This window comes from Myodes glareolus, chromosome 4 (assembly GCF_982192425.1).
Source record: "Myodes glareolus chromosome 4, mMyoGla1.1, whole genome shotgun sequence".
NCBI lineage: Eukaryota > Metazoa > Chordata > Mammalia > Rodentia > Cricetidae > Myodes > Myodes glareolus.
The window spans coordinates 54,657,668-54,671,909 of record NC_142029.1 but is presented as its reverse complement, the minus strand read 5'-3'; the positions used below and the strand labels follow the sequence as shown (position 1 = coordinate 54,671,909).

At 42.5% G+C, this 14,242-nt stretch overlaps 1 protein-coding gene across 2 annotated transcripts in view; it reads right to left on the bottom strand.

Annotated features, from left to right (window-relative positions):
- Positions 1-1,390: 1,390 nt before the first annotated feature.
- Positions 1,391-14,242, bottom strand: part of Xrn1 (5'-3' exoribonuclease 1) — a 103,732-nt gene continuing 90,880 nt past the window's right edge. For both annotated transcript variants that reach the window (XM_048452529.3, XM_048452530.3), the window contains exons 39-42: positions 13,717-13,830; positions 12,431-12,533; positions 7,148-7,308; positions 1,391-6,623 (exon numbers count right to left, since the gene is read on the bottom strand). In XM_048452529.3, coding sequence (XP_048308486.3) covers positions 6,327-6,623; positions 7,148-7,308; positions 12,431-12,533; positions 13,717-13,830 — 675 coding nt within the window. In that variant the 3' untranslated portion in view covers positions 1,391-6,326. The remainder of the gene's footprint in view (positions 6,624-7,147; positions 7,309-12,430; positions 12,534-13,716; positions 13,831-14,242) is intronic.

The window sequence follows — 14,242 nt, the reverse complement described above, 5'->3', positions numbered from 1 at the left end:
AGAAAGAATGGGAATGAACAGGTAGGGTCCCAGCCAGGGATGGGAGGTAGCCAGTGCTTCACTATGAGAAGGGATAGCACCAAGAGGTTTGGAGGACACTGATGAGAGGCGGGGTTTTCAACCCTTCTTTACAATGATCTCTGAACCTTAGGTGCAGGAGTTGTGTTGTCTATCAGTTGGAACTGGGCCTCACAACTCTGCATTTTGATTGGTTGTAATTTTTTGTACTAGTCTCCATCTGTTGTGAAACAAAATTTCCTTGATGAGGGGTGAATAGTTCCCTGGATAAAGACAGATATTTAGGACGTAGTTAGGGGTTACAATGGCTTGGTGAAGTGGCAGTTGTAGTTTCTCCACCAAGATTTGTGTCTGACTGCACCAGCTCTGGATTGTTGGCTCCGTTTCCTTTACTAGGAATGATTTTCCTCTTGTTGAGCATGTTGTAAGTCCAGTTAGAAAGCTTGTTGGTTACTAACAGGTATTCAAGCCGCTACTGCACCCTTAGGGTTATTGTGCCATGCTGGATGTTCTGATCCAAAAGTGTCATAGTTGGCAGCACTGCTGGTAGCTTCCCTCCCCCTCCTTTGGAATCTTTTGGTACCAGGAAAGCTCATCCTCAGAGAGGTTTTCAGACCAGATTCAGGTATTTAAAAAATACACCCTTACACTTATGTGTAAACCTGATGTGTATTATAGGGAATTTTAGGCAGTTAATAGCGTGATTCCTTATGACTCTGCAGACACCTTGTTATTTTAGCTACCTCTCCCTTTCTAATGAGAACCCCCATATCCCCCTTTACTTCACTTGCATCCTGCCATTCCCATCTCTACTGCTCCCCCACCCATGCACTGGTCCCTTTTACTCTCCTGGTTTCTGCAGTTACTCCAGGTTCTGAACTCACACCTGGAGATCTGGAGCCAGGAATCTCAGATGAGAGGTCTGTTCTCACTTCATCATTTACCCAGGCAGACCCTGGGGAAGGGTGTCTGTCTCCTTTCTTTTGGGGGTGTGGAACTTGAACAAAACTTCCCATCACTTGCCAGTGACAACAGTGTGATGTATGCACAGAGATGTAGAGCCGAGATGTGAATCACACCACCTGATTGTGTAATTCAGATTTCCATCAGTCACGATGACTCAATTTATAATAATGGAGTACTAGATTAAGAACTAAAAGGACATCCAGGTGGGGCATGGTGGCACAGGCCTGTAACTCTAACTCGCAGGAGTCTGAGGCAGGAGAATTTCATGGTTTGAAATCAGCATGGGAAATGAGGCTCCAACTGAGAACAAGAAAGACTCTAACTAAACGCTATGCACAGAGGGGTTGAAATACAAGCTGACACTTCCGGCTTTCATATGAATGCACAGAATAGTAAACAAAGGCACTTTGCGCCATCATTCAGTCTTTAATCAAAACCACAGCACATTTAATACATACACATGTCCAGACCTTCAGTGACTTTTGCATGTTGAAATCCCTTTGCACAACACTTTGAGGTTAAATTTGTGCTATGAATTTACAAATGTACAACATAAAAATACATTTTGAGTCCATCCCATGTAAGTTTAAAACACTTTAGATAAAGTTGACATACAGTGTAAAGATATTTAAAATAAAAATTACAAAATGGGCATAAAGAAGTCTTCCCTTTGGAATTTTTTAATAAAATACTGCTCTAAAATCTAATGAAAAATTCCAGTTACTTACAAAATAGTTACATGAGGAAAGAAGCCAAGGAAGATAGATGTGTATGAATCACCATTTAATGAGGAAAATGCTAAACACTTTGATACACAGCACACCACTGATTATTCAAATGTTAAATGAAAACACTCAAAAGTAATGTTTAAGAAGAAGGAAATATAAGATACTTGAACCACCTCCATCCCCCCAAAAAGTTAAAAACTAAAATCCAGCTGTGTGATGGTGGCATACACCTTTAATCCCAGCACTTGGGAGGCAGAGGCAGGCGGATCTCTGTGAGTTCGAGGCCAGCCTGAACTACAGAGTGAGTTCTAGGACAGCCAAGGGTACACTGAGAATTCCTGTCTTGAAACATAACACACACACACACACACACACACACACACACGCACATACCTGTAACTGTAAAGGAAAGGCAGGATTAATAGTACTTAAAGCATACTGGGCATGAAACCATACTCTGTAACCTCAGAATTTAAGGTGGAGGCTGGGGGACTGAAAGGGCTATGCAGCAGGGGTGAGGAGGGGAGAGGGATGGAGTGGAGGGTGGGGAAAGAGGGAGCCCAAGGGAGCCAGCACTTAAAAGCAGGCTGTGGAACAGATTTTCCCCCTATCATTTTGAGAGAAACAGAATGAGCATGGCGTCTAACCCCTAAGCAGCTACACAGACCCTCATCTGCTGTCACAGTCGGTTGTAATGGGCCAAGTGGTGGGAAATAAACTTCAACAGCTTTCACGAGTATAAAATACAATCTCCTGGAAAGCAGTCTCATCAGAAGCTGCACTTGAGACCAATCACTGAAGAGCAGAAGATTTTACCCACAGACAGACATACTGATTCTCAACATTCTTGCCACTTGAACTCTTTTCCCTCCTGTCCTCTCTTCCAAAGAGAAGGTCCAGCGCTGGCTCACTAAACCCGCTTGTCTGTTCTCCCCGTCACTGGGGAGCTACTGTCCCTCTGGCTCTTTCTGGCCCGACAGAAAATAAGGATGTCTAACGGGAATATGAATTGTCAGTCTGAAAAACACTAAAAATTTAAGCTTTATTTTTTTTGTTAGCAAAAGAAGTGCCTGCAAAAAACACCACTTTATTGAAAAACAAACATAAAAGGCACACAATCTCTAAAGAAAATAATGATTTTTTTGGTGACAGATTTTTTTTTAAAAAAAGATATAGAATATATCTCATAATAATTTCTAATAGATTCTCTTTTATAGTAAAAAAAAAGTCTGGAAGCAAGAGGGTACAAAGAAATATAGCAGAGAAGTGTGTGAGAGCTACCTTTAGTGAAGAGCCATGAAGTTCTGTCATATAAGGAGAAAACTAAACAACCACTATGAAAAAATATTTGTTGATACAAAGAGAACAGGTACATAAAATAGGAGTAAATAAAATAACCCTATAGCTTATTTCCTTGAGATAAAAAAGTACATTGGGGCAGTGGTGGCACACACCTTTAATCCCAGCACTGGGGAGGCAGAGGCAGGCGGATCTCTGTGAGTTCGAGGCCAGCCTGGTCTACAGAGCTAGTTCCAGGACAGCTAGGGCTACACAGAGAAACCTTGTCTGGACCCCCCCCCCCCAAAAAAAAAGGACATCGAAGTCTGCAAATACTACTGGATATTACCTGTCTCCCTCTCTGTGCCTCCTCCCCTAAGAACTAAGAACCCAGAACTGTCTATACACAAAGGGAAATAGTGACAGGAAAATGGCCATCACACTCTTAATTCTGCTCACCTGGGGAAGGAGGGGACAGCCGCAGTCATCTTTACTTACTGCTTTGGGCAGCATCTATCTCCACAGCCCAGGCTTGCCTAGAATTCAGTTCTGCTGCAGCTTCCAGAGAGCTGGGATTGAGGATGTGCTGGGTACCATTCTCAGCCAGGGAAGATCTCAAACTGAAACTGATTCAGAGGACAGAATCTGCCGACATAACCGAGGTTTAGATGTCTAAGCCTTTAGTCTATGAAGTTGTTTGAGTCAATTCATGCATTTTATCTACCAAATTTTAAAACTAGGGTAGTGACCAGGTAACACACAGAACTGTGAAAAGAAGCAATGATTGAAAGGACCCATCTTTAAATTATCTTAATTTGCTTAAAAAAGACTTGTTGAACAAGGATATGTGCAACAGTTTCCAGTGAAAATACTTTTCATGTAAACTCGAAAAGTTATTTTCTAGTTTACATGAACACAGTCAGGGAGAACCTTTCTTTTTGTGACCAGAGTTCACCATTTTCACCAAAATTCTTAGATTCAACAGCCAACTGAGCATATTTTAGACTCCTGAGGGCGGGCTCAGACTGCTCTATACCCAGAGGGGAAAGCTGTATGGGGCCCACAGTGCAACTATGTTGCAGAGATGTGCTAGATCCTGTCCTCACAGCTACTCAGCTGTCAGGACAGGCACGCCCACATCTTCCAGAGGCTGCACGTGACCTAGACGTTGAGAATAGGACTATGGGGGAGGGGGGAGAAAATACATCATACTGCCTATCTGCCAATACACAATCCTCTCTTACTTTATTTTCTCTTCAAGTTTGACCCTTAGCATTTTCATTTTTGTTTTTAAAAGGAAGGTCAAATATTCCCACTGGCTCTCCATGTAGAATTACTAGCTTGTGCTCAAATTTTAGAGAAATACCTTCACAGGTTCAATGGCACTGTGTTGACTAAAAATCTCTCAGGCGATTTTCAAAAGGGATCCTTTCTCTGTGCTCTGCAGAGAACAGCTATACACCATGGTGGAGCCATCGCGCAGGAGTGAGTGAACGTAGAACAAATCTGAGTGGGATTCTTGGAAGGGGCTATCACAACAGCGCCTGCAAAGGGTGCTTCCCTTGAAAGTAGAGTTTGAGAGGACAAACCCTGAGGATGGCCTGAGCCTTACCCCAAGCTTCCTGCATGTGCGGAAGTGCTCGGCACTGACAAACAGTAACAGAAAACACAGTTAAGAAAAGTCACACGACCATAGACAGTGAAGAAAAGGACCACTGACCTCTTATACTAAAGGCACTAGCATACATACATCCTGCCCTCATTTAGAGAAACACTGGAATCAGCAGGGAAAGGAACTCAGTTCACCACCAGCATTTACAAAAGCAGTAGGGACGCATGGCAGAGTTTGCAGCGAGCTAATGAAATCACACACAACAGTCAGCAGCTCCATACAGAGACTGGTTCCTACTTTTTAAAAAGTACGATCATTTTATCCTTAAAAATATAAACATATCACAAAACTACAAGATAAATATATGTCCATATATAAATGCGGGTCCTGATGTCATTGAGAAATTTCATAAAATCCAAATCATTTCAGCAGTATGAACAACTGACGTGAGTGACATGCAGAGACGGATGTGGCATTACTGAGCAGCTCAGCAAGTGCCAAAACGCACAACTTGAATGGGCCAGGCAGGAAATAATGTATACACAAACACCTTGGAATTTTAAAAAAGTTTAAAATGTTGTCAGTCCTGGGAAGCCCTACACATGGACCCCTGATGAGCTTTCACATACGTGAAGTAAGCAGGGAAAAAGTCACATAAGTGGCTGTGTTGAGGCATGGCTGGAATCATAGAGCCTGGAGGACTGCCATGGGTACTAGGCCAGCCAGGACTACACAGCAAGACCCCATCTCAAAACAAACAAAAGCCAAGAAGCCTAAGCAAGAATGAAGTGATTAACATTTTGCACTGTACTCTATTTGAAGATTGATTTGTAACCATTGTACCCTAGAGATTGTGAAATTTAATTTTATTAGAAATTCTTAATGCTGGTTTTTGAATAATCGAAAAAAAAAGTAATTTCTCAAATCTCGATTGCTATTCCGAGTTTGAAGCAGCCAGGTGAATGATCTGGAGGGTTTTCTAGAGCTGCTTTGGTACAGGTTTAGAACAGAGCAAGGCTGGCAGCACCAGTCAGTGCGCTGGCTCCAGGACATCCTGGGACCGCCTCTGGCAACAGACTCATGTGATGACCGAGCAAGGACCACTCTCCCAGCCATGTTGCTACATCATTAAAGAGCAATAAAACCCATATTTAGAAATTTATGAGGCCTAATTCATGTTGCATTTAACTATCCCTCAATAATAGTGTAAAAAAGCTTATAATTATCATAATATGATGACTAATTTATAGGTCAAGGATGTTTCTAATGAGGAAGCCAGTGGTTAGTTAGAGTGGTACATTTTAACATTTAGTCCACTGATATCTACTTTATTTTTTTGGTTTTGAAGCAAGGTTTCAAAGGCCAGGGACTCATTACGTAGTCTTGGCTAACCTTAAATATATGGCAATCCTCCTGTCTCAGCCTCTCAAGCACGAGGGTTATAGGCATGAACTACCATGCCCAATTTGATATTTATTTTAATACAAGATTTAATTTGATCTTTTTTACAGTTTTATTGAGGTATCACTGATGTATAACAAATTGCACATATTTAAAGTGCACAATTTGATATATATTCTTAAATAGCATGAAAAGTGCCTGATAACTTAAAAATACAAATATTCAATCTAAACATATTCTAAAATAGCACATTTCTGACACATAGATATCAATTTATAAAAAGGTAGATGGAAATAAAAGAAATTAATTCCCAGGTATCAAATTTATTCAGAAGGTTTGGGAACACTAAAGTTGACGGCCAGTTTCCTTGATTTCCTCCTAGAGGAGCTCGGTGCTGGTTTCTGGTGGGACACACCATGGCCTTGGGCGGCAGTGTCCACTTGAGACGACGTGGGCTGGGCATCCTGAGAGCACTTCAAAGAGGCTGATGGGCTTTCTTGTGGAATTACTTGGGTGGCTTCAGAAGATCCTGGCTTGCTAGTCTGAAGTGGTGTGGCTTGAGAACTCTGGGCCTCCTTATTCTCAAAATGCTTCCTGTTTGCAACCCTTTTTTTCGTAACCTTTAAGGAATAACAGTATCATTAACTAACAATGTGTGTGTGTGTGGGAAGCTTGTGTCAGAAAACACCACAAATCAGGCTGCAGTCGCTGCTGGAGAGAGGGCTAGAGGATGGGGTACTGCTGCAGGGGATCTGAGTTTGGTCCCCCGTGTCCATGTCGGCTGGTCTGTAACTCTGCTTCAGGGGATCCAACGCCTCTGACCTCCCAGGGCATCTGTCCTTGTGAACAACATATCCTCCCCCATGCACATAACTAAACCCAAAAAAAACTTTAAAAAGATTTTTATTACTTGCTATTAGTATTAGTATTAGTAATACTAATACAATTAGTATTACTTCTTAGTATATAAACTCAGACCAGAGATTAGCTGAAGTGTATCACTATTGTAAGCTTAGTTCATAACAAAGGATTTCCAGTTAGTACTAGGAAGTTATAATTACATAATTTTTTATCAATAGTTGTGTTCTGAATATTAAGAAAGAAGTAACTGTTAAAAAACCACATTTTCCTTCCCAGCTCTCACCTGTAGAGGTATGAACTGATTGTGCGCCCCACTTGGCATTCCTCCAGCCAAGGGCATGGTTCCAGGATATGAAGGATGGTGAAAGGCCTTCCCAGCAACTGGCACTGGTGGTCTCCATGGCACTGAGCCAAAGAGGTGAGTTGATGAAGGCATTATATTAGCTGTTAAAAACCAAGATCCAGAGATTAAGACCTCTCTCTGCTAGCTTTTTTTAGTTCCTCTACCTCATTTGGCAACTGCAACTGCTCTTGTCTGTTACATCACTCAGCCCTGGAACTTTTTCTGTGGTATCATTTCATTGGCTTCTGGAGACCCTGGCTTACTGGTATGAAATGGTGTGGAATGCAAACAACTCTGGCCCTTCCTTATTCTCAAAATCCCGTTTGTTTGGTTTCTCGACCACATAAATGATCATGAAGCTGCTCTCTGAGGAAGGTCTGGGAACAAAGACAGACATCATAAGGTTCTCACCTGACCCAAATGCTAAGCTGCATCTACAGTGAGCTCAACTTACAAAATACCCAAAGCTCTAGACTTGAAATATGATCATTTTCATGGGACAGGGAGAATTTCTTTTCTCTATTTTAGTATTATAATTCAAGTACTCTTTTTTGTTGCCTGTTGGAAACACACTGAGCTACTTGGAGAGCTTGTGAAATGCAGACTCCTAAGCAGAGTGACTAAAATCTAGCAAGCCATATTCTTGAGTCTCAGGAATCTTTGTGTGCAGATCAGGGGACAAATCATGAGAATCAATTGTTTCCTTTCACCATGAGGGACACAGAAATTTAATTCAGGTCTTCATGATTTGCAGCAAGTGTCTTTACCTACTGAGCCATTTCTCTGGACCTGGTATTTTGAATTTCATGGCAACCTGCTTCTTTTTATTATAATATTGTTTTTTTTTTTTTAGTCTAGAGATGCATGTCCTTTAGTTCTAAAAATTTTTTTCCTTCTTCCCTCTCTCCCTTTCTCCTTCCCTCCATCCCTCCTTCCTTCTCTTCTTTCCTCCCTCTCTCCCTTCTTTCCACTCATTTCTTTCTCTGGAGTGCTTAAAACAGGGGTTGCAGATCTGTACACTGTTACTCTAAATTTTTGTTATTTCTTATTTTCTAGTTTTTATCACACTTTTACAATTTCAAGTCAACATCTGTGATGGTTTAAATGAGACATGTAACCCACAGGCTCAGGTATTTGAATACAGTCCCCAGTTGGTGGTGCTGTTTGGGGAATTATGGAATCTTTGGCAGATGGAGCCTTGCTGAGGAAGTGTGTCCCTGGGAAGCAGCGCTCTCTCTGCTGTTAGAATATGTGAACTCTCAGCTCTCTGCCTCAGCCATCTGTTGCCATGTCTGTTTCCATTATGGATTCCCCTCTGAGATTTTATCCCAGCAGCAGAAGAGCAACTGATACAGGAGTCGGGTGTTGACCATGTGGTACTTTTCAGGAATGTGGAAGATTTTGCAAGTTTGGACTAGAAAAGTCCAAGTTTGGACTAGAAAAGTGGCTGAATGCCACCAGAGCTTAATGGGCCATTCTAGAAAATAGTATGGTTGAGAGTAATGCAGAAAATAGAGGCCTAGTTCAGGAAGGTTTAGATGGGAACAAGGGCTGTGTTAACTACTGGAGTAGAGACATTGTGGTATTTTTGTAAACAATCTCACTGTTTTCTGTTCATGTCCTGAGAATTTACATGAGGCTGAACTCAGAAGGTTAACTTCTTTTACAGAAGAACTTTCAAGACAGCATAACATCGAGTCTACGGCATGGTTCTTATTGATAATGCATATACAGGTCTGTAATACAAAAAGAGCAAGTAGGGCAGAAAGAAATAAAAAATGCACAGTTTGGAGATAAAAGGGGATTTTCCCTTTAGAATTATAAACTAAGGTTACGGTATTTTAGGTACAATAGGAAGCTTAATGTACAGCCAAGGTAATTGCTAAAAGAGGCTGTCATTGTTAAGGAGATGAGTGCCACTTAAGGAGAGATCTCCTGCTCTGCACTGGAACAATGGGAAAAATACCACAAGGGAGGATCCTATCCTAGCTAAGCCTCCAACCTGGAAAAGGAAAAAGCCTAAACTGCAGGTTGTTCCTAGAAAGCAACAGCTTCAGTTCAGGAAAGCCTGATACTACAGTGGCTGAAGGGGGTGAGGACCAACCCTGGATGGCAGTCAGACTCGTCAGTGTACCACCTTTGGAGGCATGAAAAACTAAAGTATCAGGGAGAAGGGCTCATGGGCGCATGGATTCTATCTGCATGTTTTCAGGTAACCCCTGAGGCCAGGCAACGTGTGACAGATGAATTCCTATAAGGAACCTGTGAGAGGCCATTATATAGTATGAAAATGAAGTCTGGGGAGCTGAGCGGTGGTGGTGCACACTTTTAATCCCAGCAGAGGGAGGTGGATCTCTGTGAGTTCAAGGCCAGCCTGGTCTACAAGAGCTAGTTTCAGTAGTTTCAGGACAGGTTTTGATAGGCCCCAAAGCTACAGAGAAACCTTGTCTCAAAAAAAAAAAAAAAAAAAAAAAACCAAACAAAAAAAGAAAGAAAATGAAATCTGAGTTGTGATGGAGACCCCATGATGTTTAAGATCATAGTCATGAGACGTCTGCCAAAGGCATCTCCACACAGAAAGTGGAATCACTCTGAGATGGGGGGGGGGGAAGTATTTTGCTGGCAACAAAGCTGGAGCCATCTAAGTCTTATGAAATTAAAGTCCCAGACATTGTACATACAGCTGTGGGATTCTGTGTTTGCTCTGTTGAGCTAGATCCTGTTCTGGTTCAATCCTTACTATGCCCTCATTTCTCTCTTTTGAACTAGGGATGTATATTCTTTGGCATTCTATGTTGGAAGTAAGTAATTTGCCCTTTTTTGGGGGGCAGAGTATTAAAAGTATTTAATAAAATACATTGATGAATATAAGATTTCATAGAATTTTTAATTATCTTACTCTTTTTCATTTTTTTAAAAAATTATCTTTTCTCATTTTACATGTCAAATCCATTTCCCACTCCCTCCCCCTTTCTCTCTTCTCATCCCCCATCCAGTCCTCATTTGTTCAACTATGTTCATAGCAGCACTATTTGTAACAGCCAGAACCTGGAAACAGCCTAGGTGCCCCTCAAGTGAAGAATGGATAAAGAAGGTGTGGAACATTTACACAATGGAGCACTACTCAGCAGTAATAAACAATGACATCTTGAAATTTGCATGCAAATGGATAGAACTAAGAAAACCATCCTGAATGAGGTAACCCAGACTCAGAAATATGAGCATGGTATGTACCCACTCACAGATGAACACTTGCTGTAAAACAAAGGATAAGGAGCCTATAGCCCAAGGCCCCAGAGAAGCGAAGTAACAAGGAGAACCCTAAGAGAGACATACATAGATCCTCTGGGGAAGGGGAAATAGACAAGATCTCCTGAGATAACTGGAGGGAGGGAAGAGAAGGGAAGGCTAAAAGGGGAGGAGGAGGGGGAAAGGGAAGGAGGGAGGAGAACTATAGGGAATGGGGGGTAGGACAGAGACAGAGAACAAAGAGTTATCTTGATTGAGGGAGCCATTACGGGGCTAGCAAGAAACCTAGCACTAGAGAAATTCCCAGGAATCCACAAGGATCCCCAGCTAAGACCCTAAGCTATAGTGGAGAGGGTGACTGACTGGCCTTGCCCTGTAGTCAGAATGATGACTGCCTCAAATGTCATCACAGAACCTACATCCATCCAGCAACTGATGGAAGCAGATGCAGAGAACCACAGCTGAGCACTGGGCTGAACTCCCAAAGTCCAGCAGAAGATTGGGAGGAGTGAGAATATGAGCAACGAGGTCAAGACCACGATGGGGATATTCATTGAAACAGTTTATCTAAGCTAATGGAAATCTTCCAACGCCAGCCTGACATGAGGGAACCAGCACAGGATCAAACTAGCCCTCTGAATGTGGGTGACAGTTGTATGGCGGGACAGATTGTGGAGCCCCTGGCAGTGAGACCAGTATTTATCCCTACTGCTTGTTCTGGCGTTTTGGAACCCATTCTCTCTGGAGGGCTACCTAGCTCAGCCTAGATATAGTGGGTAGGGTCTTGGTCCTGCCTCAAAGCAATGTACAAGACTTTGTTGACTCCTTATGGGAAGTAATTTGCCTTTTGAATCTACAGGGGGGTCACATTAAGAGATTGCTTTGGGTTTCAAAAGAGACTTGGATTTTGAACTTCTGAACCATGCTGAGACTGATAGAGACTACTGAGACTGTTAGGGCTGGACTAAATGCATTCAGCACTCTGAGACGGCCATGAGCCTGCACAGGCAGAGCAGGATGTGCTGGCTTAGAATGACAAGTGCACTCCATAGGCTTGGATATTGGGGAGTTATGGAGCTTGAGGATGTGCAGTCTGAGGTGTGTCACTGGGGGCAGCTCTGAGTTTACGGCCTTGCTCCATGCCCAGCTTGTTTTCTCTACTTCATGCCTGTAGTTGAGTATGGGATCTTTCAGCTTCTGGCTGCAGTCACCTGTCACCCTGCCTTCCTTCCCATTAGGGCTCCTGCTCTGAAACAGTAAACCAGACAAACCCTTCCTTCTGTAAGCTGCTCCGTTACAGTGACAGGCAGTAACAGACAACCACAAATCATTTTTTTCAATTATTCTTCTTTCATACAATCTTGGTTTTATTTCGTTGGCTCCACAGAGCTGGAGATTGAGCCTCGGGCTTTGCGTAGGCTAGGCAAATGCAGTCTGCAAGGATGCGGAGCTCTGGTAACCCCGACTGCAGGGCCTGTGGTTTGCAATTAACCCTGCTCTGCTAAGCTGACTTCGTCCATGTTTTATTCACTGCAAACTGTTTTCAAATTTCTATTCTGCTGATATTTCTTCTCTCTATTTATCCCCAAAGGCTTTGCTTTTAAAATTTCTTATTAATTAATCTAATAGACTTTGGGCAGGAAGAAAAGGCAACTGCAAGTTATAAACTTTTTTGATTTTTAGTGATGGTTCTTCAATTCAGGGTGCTGGGTACACTGTAATTCCAGCACTCAGGAGGCAGAGAAGGAGAAATTAGAAATTCAAAGCTGGTCTAGGATACATGAAACATTGTCTTAAAAAGAAATCAAACCCTAAAACACAAAAAATGGCACATCTTGATGTATGTGTACACTAAATGTAATTAGAAACACAAAACAAAACCCTCAAAAAACTCACAATAAAAATGTGGTTTTTAAAGGAATTTAGAGAAAATAGTAACTCGAGAATAATACTTAAAAAAGCAAAATATCTTACCAGCAGGTTGGGGAAAAATGGGAGGAATGGTTCCAGATGGTACAGCTGGAGGATAATTTGGAAATATTGGTGGAGGCAAAGGATAATTCACACCAAAGGAGCCCTGTGGAAGTATTTAAAAATTGTAAGGCAAAACAACAAACCATTTCTGTAGATCTAACAGATGGCTTTGGCAGGTGGGAGAGCTGGTCCTGAGGTCCTGAGAGAGTAGAACAGGCCCTGCACCTCACCTGAGCAACACTGTAGAGATAACCTTATTGGTGGGAGTACGAGTGAGCCTGCTCTGAGGGCATGAGAGTAGGAGAACTGATCCCACTCCTGCTCGCCTGCTGTATAGTGGCATGGGAGAGGGAAAAATACCCCCATCCCTTGTCATCTCGAAAGGCAGGAGAGTTGGCCTTGGGAGCTCAAGAGTGGGAGAGTGGGCCCTGTACCTCGCCTGGGCAAAACAGTAGAGCTGACCCTGGAGGTGTGAGAGGGCATGAGAGCAAGAGAACCACCTGGCTCCTTGCTGCACTGAGTGAGCTAGAGGGGGCAGAGCTGGAGAGCGCGCCCTGGTGGTGTCAATGGGGCAAAGCTGGCAGGCAGACCAACACCCAGGACTATGAGTTGGCCCACTCCAACATTCACCTCATCTATGAACTGCTGGAGCATGTGAAGGGGCCAAACCTGTAGATCCAAAGCTGCAGGGTCTCCATTATATAAGGTAGCAACAGGATATCCAAGATGAGTCACAGTGAGGGCCCAGTATCAAGAATGTAGCAGAAGCCAGGTGGCTCAAACCAGACCAATGACTCATTGCAATACTTACAAGCAGAGATAGATGTATAGACTAAAGGGTATATTGTGTGGCTCTGTATCACAGCACAACTTCTACACCGAGACTTTTTAACGATTTTTTTCTCTTAGCTTTTAAAAAAATTTATTGTATTTTGAGGGGGAGCTAGCAAGGGAAGGGGGTAGATACAAAGAGATGGGGAGATGAACGGGATCAGGATGCATGGTGTGAAACCCACAAAGAATCAATTAAAAAAAGGGAAAAAAAAATTCCAAAAGTAACAGATGGGAGAGATATCTTAGTGGTTAAGAGCACTTGCTGCTCTCCCTGAGGATGAGGTTTGATTCCCAGCATGGACGTAGGGCAGCTCATAACCACCTGTAACTCCAGATCCAGGGGATCTGACTCCCCTATTCCTCTGGTCTCACTGGGTGTGTGCGTGCACGCATAAGCACACACACACTCTTAATCTTAAAAACTTAGTAGGGAATTCATGAATGATTCTTACCAGTTGTTGTAAAGCAAAAAGTGCAGCTCTCTCCTTGGCTTCACTTTCAGAGTGGCACTGTGGCCCATGTACCAGTAAACCATTGGAAAGTTTCACTTGACAAACTGTCATTGTCTAAAACAAGAGAATATAGATGTCCATAAGATTATCTGTCTAGGAACCCAACTTCCTCTCCTAAAGCTTTGTCTAATCAAAGAAGAATAATCTTACTTAAGCTTTAGGTTCCCAGAAAATTGTTTTAGATTTTTGTCTTATTTTTATTTTCTTAAAAAATAGTAAAAACTCAGGGTCTATGTAGTTTTGGCAGACCTGGAATTCTCTATAAAGACCAGGCTGGCCTTACACTTAGAGATCTGCCTGCCTCTGCCTCCTGGATGTTGCTCAGATTAGTGCCTTATTTTTTAATATTCACAAGATAGAATGTTCTCTAGAGCAGGGCCTGAAATCCTAGCTCTTTGGAAGTCTGATGGGGGAAGATGGGATTGTTTGCACTTAGGAGTTAGAGATCAATCTGATTACACGGGAA